Here is a 13777-nt window from a genome sequence, read left to right on the forward strand (position 1 = left end):
AAAGTTCCATTACTTGAGCAGAGTTACACAGCTAGTATGTATCTGAGATCAGATTTGAACTCAGGTCTTTCTGACTTCAGGTGTAGTACCACTGTACTACTTAGCTGCTTCTCAAGGTGAGAGTTTTTTCCATTAATCCAGGTGTGAGGTGTGACCTACCCAAACTAGGATATGTCTTGGTGACTGGAGGAAAAAAAAAGACATTTGCAAGAGAAGTGGAGGTAGAATCAACAAGATTTGACAACTTGAGATATGAGAGGTAAAAGGTGAGTGGTGAACTGAGATATTTGGAAGGATGATACTGTCGATAGAAATAAATTTTAAGGAAGAGGCGAGATTTAGGAGGAAAAAATACTGAATTTTGGAGTTTCAGGTGTCTATATGAAATCCTGATGGAAATGTCAGTGTGACAATAATGATACAACATTAAAGTTCAGAGGAGTGACTAGAGCTAGATATTTAGGTAGTTGTCAACTTAGAATGAGAGTGGGAGCTAATGAGATCACTGTGTTAAGGTATAGAGAGCAGGGAAGAAGGTTGTTCAGGATTTAGCCCTAGGGTATACCCACACATGAAGTGGGACACAAATGATATAAGGTTTCCCTTGGCACCAGCTTCAACTGGCCTTACAGCTCTCTTCTTCACACAGTTCTTTTATTTGTCCAGTTCCAATAGAGTTACATTTTAATGGTCCTTAGGTCTGTTGAGAGAGAGACAGACAGACAGACAGATACAGTCACATACACACACACACACACACACACACACACACACACAAAGAGAGAGACTGTTGGGGATTGATTAGAGATTAGAGGAGTAGGTTGGTTCAAAGCTGAATGGATCAGAGGAGATGAAAAAAAGGGAGGAAAAAAGAGATAATATGTTGAGGTAAAGATAAAAGGACTTAAAGGATCTGCCAGATTGTGAAGCACATTGAGGCCCTCTTCTGAAAGAAAGGGTATAGAAATGAATTAAGAAAAAGAATTGGTGCTGAGAAGAAGCTCTGGATCTATAGAAATGCTTCTGTTGAGTAAAGTTATCAAACTACTGGTTTGTTCTTCCTGAGGCTACCCAGTTTCAGATCTGTTACTTATAGATCTGTTAAATCTCTCTCTTTTTAAAAAATAGTTAAAACACCTCTCTTCTGAAACTCCATTTACCATGTGGAGCCTGCTAGCAGGGTGAGGATGTGTGCTAATTTTTGTTTTGCCCTTCCTTGTCAGCATAATGTGAAGATTAGGGAACTATCCGATGAAGACACTCAAGAAGGCACAGTTGGACTTTGTATTGTGTGGTGTAGCTTTCTCTGATATACTCTATTTTAATAGTCTATTAAATAGCCTATTTTAATAGTAATTCATGCCATCAGTATTTCTGCCTTAATATTTAAGGAAGCCAAATGTTAGAAAACACTGATTAAATACCTGTTTTGTATAAGATACTCTTCTAGGTTCTGGGGATAGAAAATTGAGCCTCCTGACTATGTGTCATTATTATGGTGTATGGAGATTTGTTGGTCTGGGTGGTCCATGGTTGTGATTCATACTGCTTCTGAGCCCACACACATTGCATGCAACAGAACTGGGGATTAAATGATGATAAGGCTTCATTTTAGATTAAGTTTAAATTATTAATGTAGATTATGTTCTTTTCCCCAAGGTAGGTTTCCCTTTTCTAGAGAATGGTATCTAGTGTTATATATTGGATATATCATATAACACTGAAGTGAAGAGATGAAGGTTTTACTCAGGTTCTAGTGTATTTTCAACATCCCTTACATGTGGTTAAACTTTATTAAGAAATAACATAACTGCCCAGTTGCTACCTGGCCACCCTAATTATTTTCTAATTTACCTTAATCATGTCAGGGACACACATTATTCCTTATCTCAAGCTATATGCTCAGAAAGGTTACCACTTCCATTCTAGTTAAAACTATTGTAAAAGTACATTCCCAAGAATGCATGTTCTGAGTTTCACTGCTATCACTTTTCTATTACCTGGGACACTATAGTTAGTAGAATTCTCATCTTGCAGTTAGAGAAACTGAAATGCAGAGAGATTGTTGACTGTGACTTACCTGAAGATTATGCAGCTACCCAGGAACTACCTCTCAGGTCATCTGACTTTGGCATGTACCAAACCATGTCTCCCAGTTAAAGGTTATTGAGATCCCTGGAAGGGAAGTAATAGATTGACTTCAAAGGTAATATGGTTCCATTACAAGCAAGCTATTCTTAGTTGCCTTTTTTTTTTGAGATTGAGGAAATGCTGCAGATATAGTTTGCCAAGATTTAAAAAAAGTTAAATCTTATTTTATTTTATTTCCAGATCTGTAGTCTTTTCTTGGATTCCTCCTCCATAAACCCTCAGTTCAAAACAACCCTAGCTACAAACAAATATAGTCAAGCAAAATAAATGTCCATATTGACTGACTTAAAAAAAATCATTGAGTACATTATCTCTCTTTATCAGGAAGTGTGGGTAGCATGTTTCATCTTGGTGTCCTCTGGAATTATGATTGATCATTGAGGTGATCAAAGTCCCTAAACTTCTCAAAGTTGTCGTTATTGTTAACAATATTGCTGTCATTGTATAAATTATTATCTTGGTTCTGTTTACCTAACTCTGTGAGTCTCACTCATCCAAATCTTTCCATGTTTTTGTAAGACCATTCCTTTCATCATTTTTTATATCCTTACCTTCTGATTCAAAAATCAATACTAAGGATTGGTTTTTAGGCAGAAAAGTGGTAAGGGATAAGCATTTGGCATCAAGTAACTTGCCTAGGGTCACACAGCTTGAAAGAATCAGGGACCAAATCTGAATCTAGAATCTCCTGTCCTCGGGCCTGACTCTCTATCCACGGAGATATCTTAGTTGCCCCTTTTCATCATTTCTTTTTTTCCCCCTTAATTACCTTTCATCTTAGAATCAATATTGTTCCAAGGCAGAAGATGGGTAAGGACTAGACAATGGGGGTTAAGTGACTTGCCCAGGGTTACACATCTAGGAAGTGTCTGAGGTCAGATTTGAACCTGGGATCTCCCATCTCTAGGCCTGGCTCTCAATCCACTGAGTCACCCAGTTGCCACCTTCATCATTTCTTATAGCATAATAAATAGTATTTCATCATTCATATACTGTTACTTGTTCAGCCATTACCCAATTGATGGATCTCTCCTCAGTACTCTGCTGTATAAATATATACATATATATATATTTAATAAATAAACTTATTAAATAAATTTACATAAATAAATAAATAAAATTGTGCTGTAAATATTTGTATATAGATCATTTTCCTTTATTTGAATCTCTTTAGGGGTGTAGACATAGTATCAGTATTGCAGGGTTAAAGGTTTAATAGCTTTCTTTTTTTAAAGAGACACCCACATGATACAGTGAATAGAATTCTGAGTTTAGAATAAAGAAGTCTCAGGTTTAAATTCTGCCTGAGACGTACTAGCTCTGTAACCCTAGCAAGGCACTAAACCATTTTCTACCTCAGTTTTCTCAGCTGTAAAATGGAGATCATAATTGGACCTCTTTCCCAGGGTTGTTGTGAACATCAAATGAGATAATATTTACATAGTGCCTGGCACTTAATAGACACTTAGTGTTTGTTCCCTTCTTCCTTTCCTTTTTGACCATAGTTCTAAATTGCTTTTTAAAATAGTTGGACAAGTTCGTAGATCCATTGACAGTGTTTTAATGTAACTTTTCCCCCACAGTTCTAGCATTTGTCATTTTTGGGGTGATTTTTGTCAAGCTGATGAGTGCCAGGTAGAATACTGGTCAGATTTGTTTTAATTTGCCTTCTTCTAATTACTGTTTTTTTTTTGTTGTTGCAAACATTTCAGTTGCATCTGACTCTTTGTGACTGGGTTTTCTTGGCAGATACTGTAATGATTTGCAATTTCCATTTTTTCCAGCTTATTTTACAGATGAGGAACCTGAGACAAACAGTGTTAAATGACTTGTTCAGGGTCACACAACTAGTGTTTGGGTCTGGACTTCAACTTGGTCTTCCTGACTCCAGACCAGATTCTCTATCTACTTCATCACCTAGTGATTTGAAATTAAAAAAAAAATATTATTATTGATAGGTTGGATTTCTTCCTCTGAAAACTGCCTTTTTATCTTTTGACCACTTATCAATTGGAGAATGTTTGCCTAGATTTTAGCAAAGCATTTGATAAACTGTCATTGTAGTCTTGTGGAAAAGATAGAAAGCTTCGGGGTAGGCAATAACACAATTAGAAAGGTTTATTGGTTGGACTTAGATATCAATTTGGCAGTCATCTTTAGTGAAGTGCCACAGGGATGTGGATTTGACTCTTCTTTTAAAAAGTATAAGCATAAATAAAAAATAAAGCATAAATGCATAGATGTCAGTCTTCTCAACTTTGTAGATGGCACAAAGCTGGGAGGAGCAGTTAATTTATTGAATGACATAATGAGGATTCAGAATCTTGGCAAGGTAGAATATTGGACTGAATATTTGGCTAATAAAACTTAATTTTAATAGAAGAAAGTGTATTATTTTAAAAAAATTAGCTTCACAAGTACAAGATGGGGGTGGCATGACTAGGCAACCTTTTGAAAAATACTAGGGTTTTAGTTGACTACATGTTCAATATGGAATCAGTAGTGTGATGTAGAAGCTGAGATAGTTAATGTGATCTTTGACTGTATTAAGAAAGGCATAGCTTCCAGAAATGATAGTCCCACAGTACTCTAATTTGGTCTTACTACATCTGCAAAATTGTATTTGGTTATGGGCAAAACATTTTAGGAGAGACTTTGAAAAGCCAGAAAGCATCGAGAGGGATGGCTACCAGAAATAGTTCATGCCATATGGGGATCAGTTGAAGGAAGTGGAAACGAAGATGAGAAGATTTGGGGCAGAGAGGAGAAATATGGGCTATTATAGTTTCTTAGGTGTTTGAAGGACTAATGTAGGATTAGACTTTTTTTTTTTTTTTGCATCAGCTGTCATGGGGATACCATGTGAAAGTTGTAGATTGGGCTGCTTTGGGGAATGGTGGGTTATCCTTCACTGAGGTTTTCAAGTAGAAATGGGGTGTTCACCTGTCAGGTTCATTGTATGGGGTATTCTTTGGTTACTATAGAAAAGGTTAGATGATTGCTAAGAATCTTTTAAAATCTGAAATTGGGTTATTCTATGATGCAGGATTACCCTAATATTTTTCTTTGTGAGGATGAGGATGCTTCTGGATAGTGAATATTATAAGATCAGCCAGCAGATATTTCTTATTGAGTAATTGGTGTGTGTAGGTCATGAATGGATGTGGGGAGAATGTGTGTGTGTGTGTGTGTGTGTAATAAGTCAGTGTGATAGGGTGGAAAGAGCACTTAGTAGATCTGGAGACAAAAAATCCTGCTTTGGAGTTCTAGCTATGCTATTTACTTTGTCTTCTTTTGAAACTCATTTAATTTCTGTGAACCTCAGTCTCTTTATCTATAAAATGAGAATAAAAAGACAAAATATATTAATATGTATGTGTATATATATGTATGTACATATACATGTACACACATGCTCAGTGGGAATAAAAAGACATTATATAGTGTATACACAAATGTATGATAGTAATATTAGTAGAAGTACAATACCATGTCTTTTATACAGATTTACAGTTATAAAGTATGTGTATATATGAGTATATATAGGCATTTGTGTGCACACACACACATACAAATATATGCAATGGGAATCAAAAGGCAGAGCATTATAATTATCATACCTTCTCAAAGGAGAAACTGTATATAAATCACTTAGTAAATTTTACCACCTATAAAATGTCAGTTATTTAAGATATAAATAATTTGAATTTGATTTCCATTACTGTATTATGTATCTTTCTTTAGAAGTCTATCATTATGCATGTGATTTGTTAATGTATCTACTTGTGCTTGTAGTTTTATTAGTTGATTGGTTGAAAAGTTTATGGGGTCTTAATGTCTCCTGTAAGCATACCAAAGGAGATCTCACTCAAGTTATGAAACTTATCCTAACAATTGCATTAAGTTTTCCATGGTGGCATATTAAATTAGATACTCTTTCTTATTATTTTATATAATTATGACATATGTAATTTATAATTGTTATTTATAATGTTGTACTCTGTGATCTTTCTGTTCTTTATTCACTATCCTCCTTCTCTGTGCCATTGTACTGGCTATCTGACATGCCTGGAATGCACTACCTCATTTCTTCAACCTTATAGAATCCCTCTCTTTCTTTAGGATGCAATTAACTGTCTTGCTGGAAGCACTTCCTGATTCTTCTACTACTAGTGCTGTCCTCCCTATCAAAGTGTTTTATATTAAAGTGCTTTCTGTGTATTTATTAACTTAATATTTATATATATATATGTACATATTATATAAAAATTTACCCCTTTCCCCATCCTTATCTCCCTCATTAGAATTTAAACTCAAAGGATTATTTTATTCTTTGTATTTGTATCCTAATAGGGTAACACAGTGCCCTGTATATAGTAGATGCTTAATAAATCAGTGTTTATTGTTTGATTGAAATGTCTCTTCTGATCTCCATTTTGTGTTTTGCTTGGGGAGATTAAAGGAAAGAGAAGTTGTGAATTTGAGGATGGCTCCTTTGCAAAAGGATAACTACTCTAGTAATTGCATCTACCTATTATTTGCTTGGAAGGAAACTTTTAACTTGAAATTCCTTCTGCATCCCTAGGAACGATATCTAATTGTGGGGTTCTCAATTTCCTCCTACTAGTGTCAATTTAAAGTCAAGAACTTCTCTGTCCCAAAGGTCTCAAGACTCTTTGGTAGTACTTTAAGGAACTAACAGTAGTTGGGAGGAAAAACAATCTCCTTTGTTTTTTGGAGGGGGCCATTATTGGGCTTTCTCCCTTTCATTACCATTTGGTTTTTTTTTTCATTATTGAAAAGTTCTAGTTTTTTATACTATGTTCTCACATACATTTAGATTCTGATTTCTCTCATGCTCTTGATCCACTTGTATCCATTCCCATGGGCTTTCCTTGCGCAAATTACCAGGGCCTTAGAACTGTGCTATCTAGATATATTACATCTGACATTAGTGTCCCAGAAGGGTAGAATTGCTTTGTGGGGAGGTAATCAGGATGTTGTAGATACCCAGTCTTACTAGTGGCAACTTAATCCTTACATTTTCCAGGCTCCCCAAAGTAGATTACATCTGAACTCTGCCCATTCACACCTGTTCATGCCACTATTCATTGGTAGTTTACATACTTATAATTGCCATTCTAGCTTCCATTCACTTTGTGTTCCTCCTCAGTCATTCAAACTGTAATGTTAACTTTCTTTACATGTTGGACTGTTCTAAGCACACACCATTAATAGCACTCAGAGTTAAGCTCTCCTTTTCCCATGCCAAACAATGATCATTAATGTCAAAGTAATATTTTAATGATATCCAAATGGTTGGAGAATTTGTGACCATAATGAAGAGCTACATGGAAGCATTTTTTCAGTGTTACTTACCTTATTACAGCAGCTTGCTTTTCAGTTTCTTTGTTCCTAAGGTATGAAATGGTATAATATATTCCCAAAATATTTTCACTTACTGTCATTGTGAAGCTTAACACATTGAAAACTGGTTTTTTTGGATGACTTTTGTACTTGAATATAATCATTTCTGGAAAAACAATCTCCACCTTCTCTTATAACAAACAACAGTTAAGCAAAACTTTTAGTATAGCTGACCATATATACAACCTTCTACTAATGCTAAAGGATTTAAAAAGGAAACTTATTTTGAAATATGAAAAATTATCAACAATTACTAGAGAATTTTTTGACTATATTCATTTGATTGGCTGTTTGCAGAACCATATGTAAAACCAATTATTTAAAACAACAAAAAGGACAGAAATAAAAGCATAGGTTTGTACATATTTATAAATTATGAATAGGTACTTAGAGTAAATTTCATTAGACCTGTAATTAATGAAACATACAAAAATGTCAAAGGGCTATGGGTTCTCTGTAACTACTACTTCTGTAGTAATAGTTGTGGTGATGGAAAGAGGAGTTAAGATGAGAAGCAACCAGATGGTTCAGTGGCTAGTGTTTGGGTCTGGACTCAGAAAATCTGAGTTCAAATGTGCTCTAAGATATTTGTCTTTACTAGCTGTGTGATTGTGGAAAAATCACTTGATATCTGTCTGCCTCAGTTTCTTCAATTATAAAATGGAGATAATCATATCTACGTTTCAAGGTTGTGAGGATCAAATAAGATAATATTTGTAAAGCCCTTAATATTGTGCCTAGCACATACTAGGCATTTAATGATTTTTCTCCCCTTTTCCTCTTCCTTATGAATGATCAGTGTTCAAATGTTTACTTTCACCAGTTTTTAAATTTATTGAGAAATTTTATTTTGTCTTTTTGTTGGTATTTTATTATATAGATATTTCCCAATAATCATGCATTCAAATCCCATTACAGATTAACCTTCTCTGAAAACCAGTTTGTTAACTGAAAGAGAATGTGTCCTTTAACTTTGACAGTATAACACTAACTTTGACCATTGTAGATCAGTGTCTTGTTGTCTTTCCATGTAAACTTAATTTAAAATTTTGCAGTCATGTACATCATATAAACATTAATTTAATTGTTGGCACTTTTAATATGCAGTCTTTATCTAGGTCAAATATGTTGACACTTCTGGAAGAACAGTACATTCATATTGACATTCTTACTTTAAGTGAAACCCAAACATAAAGAAGTTGCAGCTGAGTGGAGGAAGAGTTCTCTGGCTCTTCTAGGAAATGCAAATAAAGGAGTTGGTTTCAACTCCTGTGTAGTTAAAGCACTAGATCTGAAGTTCTTTCCTTGGTAGCTGTGTTAACTGAGTGAGTCATTTTTACTCTCAGACTCAATTTCATCATCTGTAAAATGAAGATAACAACAACACCTGCCTGATCAGATTATTATGAAATTCAGATGGGATGAGATATATAAAACGCATTAACTTAAAGTGCTATAAAATATTATCTATTACTTTTATCACCATCGCTGCCACTGCCACCTGCAGATCAGCATCATCTTTTATTATTCAAGTGACCCTTGAATATTTTAGATCAGAAAAAGATGTTAGCATCTTTTTGGGAGATGGGAGAATTAAGAAAAAAAGAAATTAAAAAGTCCTTTACTCATTTTGATCTTATTTTGGTAAATGGTGTATGATATTGATCTATATAAAATTTCTGCCAGATTGCTTTCCAGTTTTTGCAACAATTTTTACGAAAGAGTGAATTCTTATCCCCAAAATGTGAATCTTTACTTTTGTCAAACACAAGGTTACTATAATCTTCTACAAATATTTGTTGTATCTTGTTCCGCTGCTCTACTTTTCTATTTTTTAGCCAGTACTAGAATTTTTTTTTGATAACTATTGCTTTATAATATAGTTCAAAATCTGATATTGCTAACAAATCTTTAAAATTGTTTGGGCTCTATTTAAAGTAGCATTAATTACTTTTGGGAATTGCTTACTATTTATGCTGAATTTGTGCAACATATTTGTTTTGAATATCATAAAGAATTTGTGATTAACTTTGTCATAAGTTTTTCTTGATTAGAATTGTTAACCATGTATATAGTCTTAGAGTTGCAGAATTGAAAGAGAATTCTGAGGAAATCTATTCCAACCCATGCCCAAGTTTGGGATCTCCTTGTTGCTTATGAATCTTGATTGTCTGCTCACAGCTTAAAAATAGTAGATGGCATATAACTTTGTGTATATGGTTTATTTGAATATAAAGGAAAACACAAATAAACTTAGAATTAAAAAATTAAATTCAAGTTAGAATTAAATTTTAAAAAATTCTTTCCTCATTCTCTAACTACAGAGCACTTTATAGAGTATATAGTCTTACTTTTTGGAGTTCAGGGCTTTTGCTTTTTTATTCACTAAATTACTTTTCATTTGGCATTTAAAATACTATAAATTTAAAAAGTGATCTTAAGTAAAATATTGTTTCTTGTTTTATTAGCAAACTAAAAAAGCTGAGTGAAGACAGTTTGACTAAGCAACCTGAAGAAGTCTTTGATGTCTTGGAGAAGCTTGGTGAGGGGTAAGTACACACAACAGTAAAAATTATTTTCAGGAAAAGGACAAGATGAGTATTGAGAAATAGTCATCCAATATTAATATTTACACAGTTGTACATTGCTTGAATTGAAAATGTATTAAAGTTAAGATATTATATAACACCCGTGGAAAAAGAGGATGGGGAATGATTAAAAAAAGGCAAAAGATGGGGGGGGAAAGCCTGTGCAGGGAGAGGGGTGAGGTTAAATTTTACTATAAATTGAATATGAGTCAGCAGTGTCCTGCTGTTGTGAAAAATGCCAACCAAAATAATCCTTCCACTATATTCTGAGTTTATAACATCCTTGTTAAAATATTTATAAATATACTTTATATAGCATGTGGAGAAACTAATACAGGATATGAGAATAATAACAAGGATAATTAAAATGGAGTACAGTTTAAAGAAATTGATATTTTTTAGTCTAGGGAAGGGCAAGTTAAGATGTATCTAATTAAAAGTATATGAGTTGTTTTTTTTTAACAATAGAAATGCTGATCAGGTATTTAACATGTCTGGAAAATAAGTGGAAATTGACTTAAAGTGATAAGGATTTTGATTATACATAAAGAAGGAACAAATTGACTATTAGGTTAATAAAATCTTGGAATGACTCCTGAGAAGTTGAGCTATTTTGGATATCCTAAAGGATGAAACATGAAAAAAATAGGAAAAAGTATTTTTCTTTGCCTTCTATTTTTGCAAGATATTGTACTAGGAGATGTTGAGAAATATAAACAAATAAGGTACCCATATAAACAACTTTCCAAACTAACTGTTTCATCCCTTTTCAAGCCTCCCAAAGTTCTCTTATCACCTACTCTTTCAACTGAAAACTTGCACTCATATTTCATTGAAAATATAAATTGTTTGCTGAATTCACTATTTTCTTCTCTTCATCCCTTATCACCCAAATGCTTTCTTCTACTATATCCTCTTTCACTACAGTCTCAGGTGAAGAGGTGTCCCTTCTTTTTGGCAAGGCTGAGTTTTACATGTGCAAGTGATCCATTCAATCACACTTCTGTATCAGATTATCTCTATCATCCTACTCTCTTACTTATCTTCACACTCTTCCTGTTTACTTGTTGCTTATAAACATGCTCGTATTACCCCATCAAAACAATCTTCATTTGATCCATCCAATCCCCACTAACTATTTCTCCTCCCTTTTGTGGCTAAACTTGAATGGATCATCCATAATCCTTCCTTCTGACTCTCTTAACTCTTTCCAGTCTGGCTTCTGCCTCATCATTAAATTGAAACTGCTCCTTTATGTTACTAGAGTGATCTTTTAGTTGCCAAGTCTGTTTTTCTTGACCCTTTTACAGACTTTCACACTGTTGATCACCCTTTTTGCCCAGATACTTCTCTCTAGTTTCTGAAACATTAATTTTGATAATAATTATTATAGCATTATATAACATTTAAAGTTTGTAAAATGGTTTATATATTTTCACTCACTTAATGCTTACAATAACTTTATGGGGTAAGTGCTGTTGTGATCCTTATTTTACAAATAAGGACACTGAGGCATATGTAGGTTAGATGACTTATCTAGCAACACATAGCTAGCAGATGTTTGGGACTAGATTCAAACTCAGGTCTTTATTCCAACCTCTTACCTGGGCACATATAGGTTAAGTGACTTGCCTAGGGGTCACATAATTAGTAGCTATATGAGACTAGATTTAGACATGGTCTTCATACCAATCTCTCTCCTAACTTTCAAAGTTATATCTTCAACACTTTTTCAATATCTTCAATTGAATGCCCCATCAAGCTCAATATGTCCAAACTGGACTCATTATATTTTATCCCAAATTTTTCACTCTTCTGAGTTTCCCTATTGAAGATGAGGGTACTACTGTCCTCTCAGTTACTCAGTTACTCAGAACTTAGGTGTCATTCTTGACTCCTCAATCTCTCATTGCTCTCCCCACCCATGTCTTAATTTATTGCTGTCTTGTTGATTTAGCCTTGAAACATCTCAAGTCTTTCCCTAACCCAATCCATCCCTTATTCAGCTGTCAAATTAATTTTCCTAAAAGTGTAGATATGACCATGCCAACACCCCATTCAAAAAACTCCTATCATCTTTAGGACTAAATATAAAATCCTCTTTTTGACATTCAAAGTCCTTCACAACCTGGTCCTTTCTTACCTTTCAAATCTTTTTTTTTCACCTTATTTACTCCCATGTCCTTTTCAGTCAAGTGACACTGGTCTCCTTTGCTGGTTTTTATGTAAGATGTCTGATGTCCTGACTTATAGACATTTTCACTGGCTTCTTGAATACCTAAGATTTCTCTCCCTTATCTTGAATTTTAGGGTAATAAATTTATTTGCTTCATTAGTAGATAAAAGGCAACTTATGAAAGTTTTGAATAAAGGAATGAGATGATTAGATAAATTTTAAAAGAAGATTAAATTTCCTTGGAGAAAGCACTTTGATGATGCATTGGAAAGAGTATTGGACTTTGTGTTAGAAGACCTGGTTTCATGCTGTGGCTCTTAGAATTTACTAGCTAAGCTTTGCGAAAGTCAATTTTCTCATATGAAAATGGGAATGATAATGGCATTTAGTAAGAACCTACCCTTAAGGAATTTACCTTCTAATATCTGCTCATAAAAGGAAACTGAAAAGGAGGTAGGAAGAGGTAAGAAAAGTACCTGGCTCAGGCATATGATGGAGCAGTCAGATTTGTAGCCTAGTAAGAAATGAAGAGATGACTTTCCTGGGTACTGTTATGGGTAAAAATTTTAGGGTTGAGACTGAATATATTATTTAGGGGTCACCAGGGATTTGAATTCTAAATCCCAATGAAATACTCATTTCAGAATAGAATTTTATGGTGGTTTATTTACAATAGAAGGAAGAAATTAAGAATGGGGGAGAAAGAGGGAAAAGGGTAGAAGATCTGCTCTGACCTGGCCTGAGCCAGGGGGAGTTCAGAGGCATCAGCCAAGGGGCCTTCCCAGAAGATTAAATCTAGCTCAGCTTCCAGCCACGAGGCCTCCTCCAAGATAAGGAGCTTCCTTGGAGGCTGGTGCCTTCAGAAAGCCAGGAAAAGCGGATTCAGCCTTAACACTTACTAAGTGGTTGACTAAGGGAAGCAGTCTCAGGACCCATACACCACCAGCTCCTCCAAGTTTGCAAACCCGTAAAATCCAAAGCCCCCCTCATAGGAAGTGATGTGAAATATAAAGGCAACTCTTTAAATCACTTCCTGTGTCTCACATGTACAAATGGTGGCTTAAACTTGGCTTAGGACAGCCCAGGGGGTCAGTCAGTTGTTTCTGATTTGTCACTTGCTAGCACACGCAGGTCACAGACCATTCTCCCCTACAGTTAATCCTTAAGTGGGGGTGTATACATTCTTGGTTGCTAGAATTCTAAAGGCTAAGCAGGGTGGAATAAAACTAAAATTCACAGTACGTTCCTTAAATTGAAGTTCTGGCACTATTCAATCAAACAGGGGCTGAGGGTGCTTCTGAGGTGTGAATTCCAGCACTAAAGTGATCTTCCATATTAAAGAATTTTCTAGAACATGATCAAAGAGACTTGATTGTAAACTAAGAGAAAGCTAATCATTTGACAGTGATTTCCTTTTGTTGACAGAATAAAACCC

The 13777-nt window shown here is 34.7% G+C and overlaps 1 protein-coding gene across 7 annotated transcripts in view; it reads left to right on the forward strand.

Annotated features, from left to right (window-relative positions):
- Nucleotides 1–13777, forward strand: part of STK3 (serine/threonine kinase 3) — a 540259-nt gene that overhangs the window by 64515 nt on the left and 461967 nt on the right. For all 7 annotated transcript variants that reach the window (XR_008917553.1, XM_056823277.1, XM_056823275.1 and 4 more), the window contains one exon: nucleotides 10047–10127. Coding sequence is in view for 6 of the 7 variants with exons in the window: in XM_056823277.1 (XP_056679255.1) it covers nucleotides 10047–10127 (81 nt within the window). In the remaining variant the exon portion in view is untranslated. The remainder of the gene's footprint in view (nucleotides 1–10046; nucleotides 10128–13777) is intronic.

The sequence above is a fragment of the Monodelphis domestica genome, chromosome 3 (genome assembly GCF_027887165.1).
Source record: "Monodelphis domestica isolate mMonDom1 chromosome 3, mMonDom1.pri, whole genome shotgun sequence".
NCBI classification, from domain to species: Eukaryota; Metazoa; Chordata; class Mammalia; order Didelphimorphia; family Didelphidae; genus Monodelphis; species Monodelphis domestica.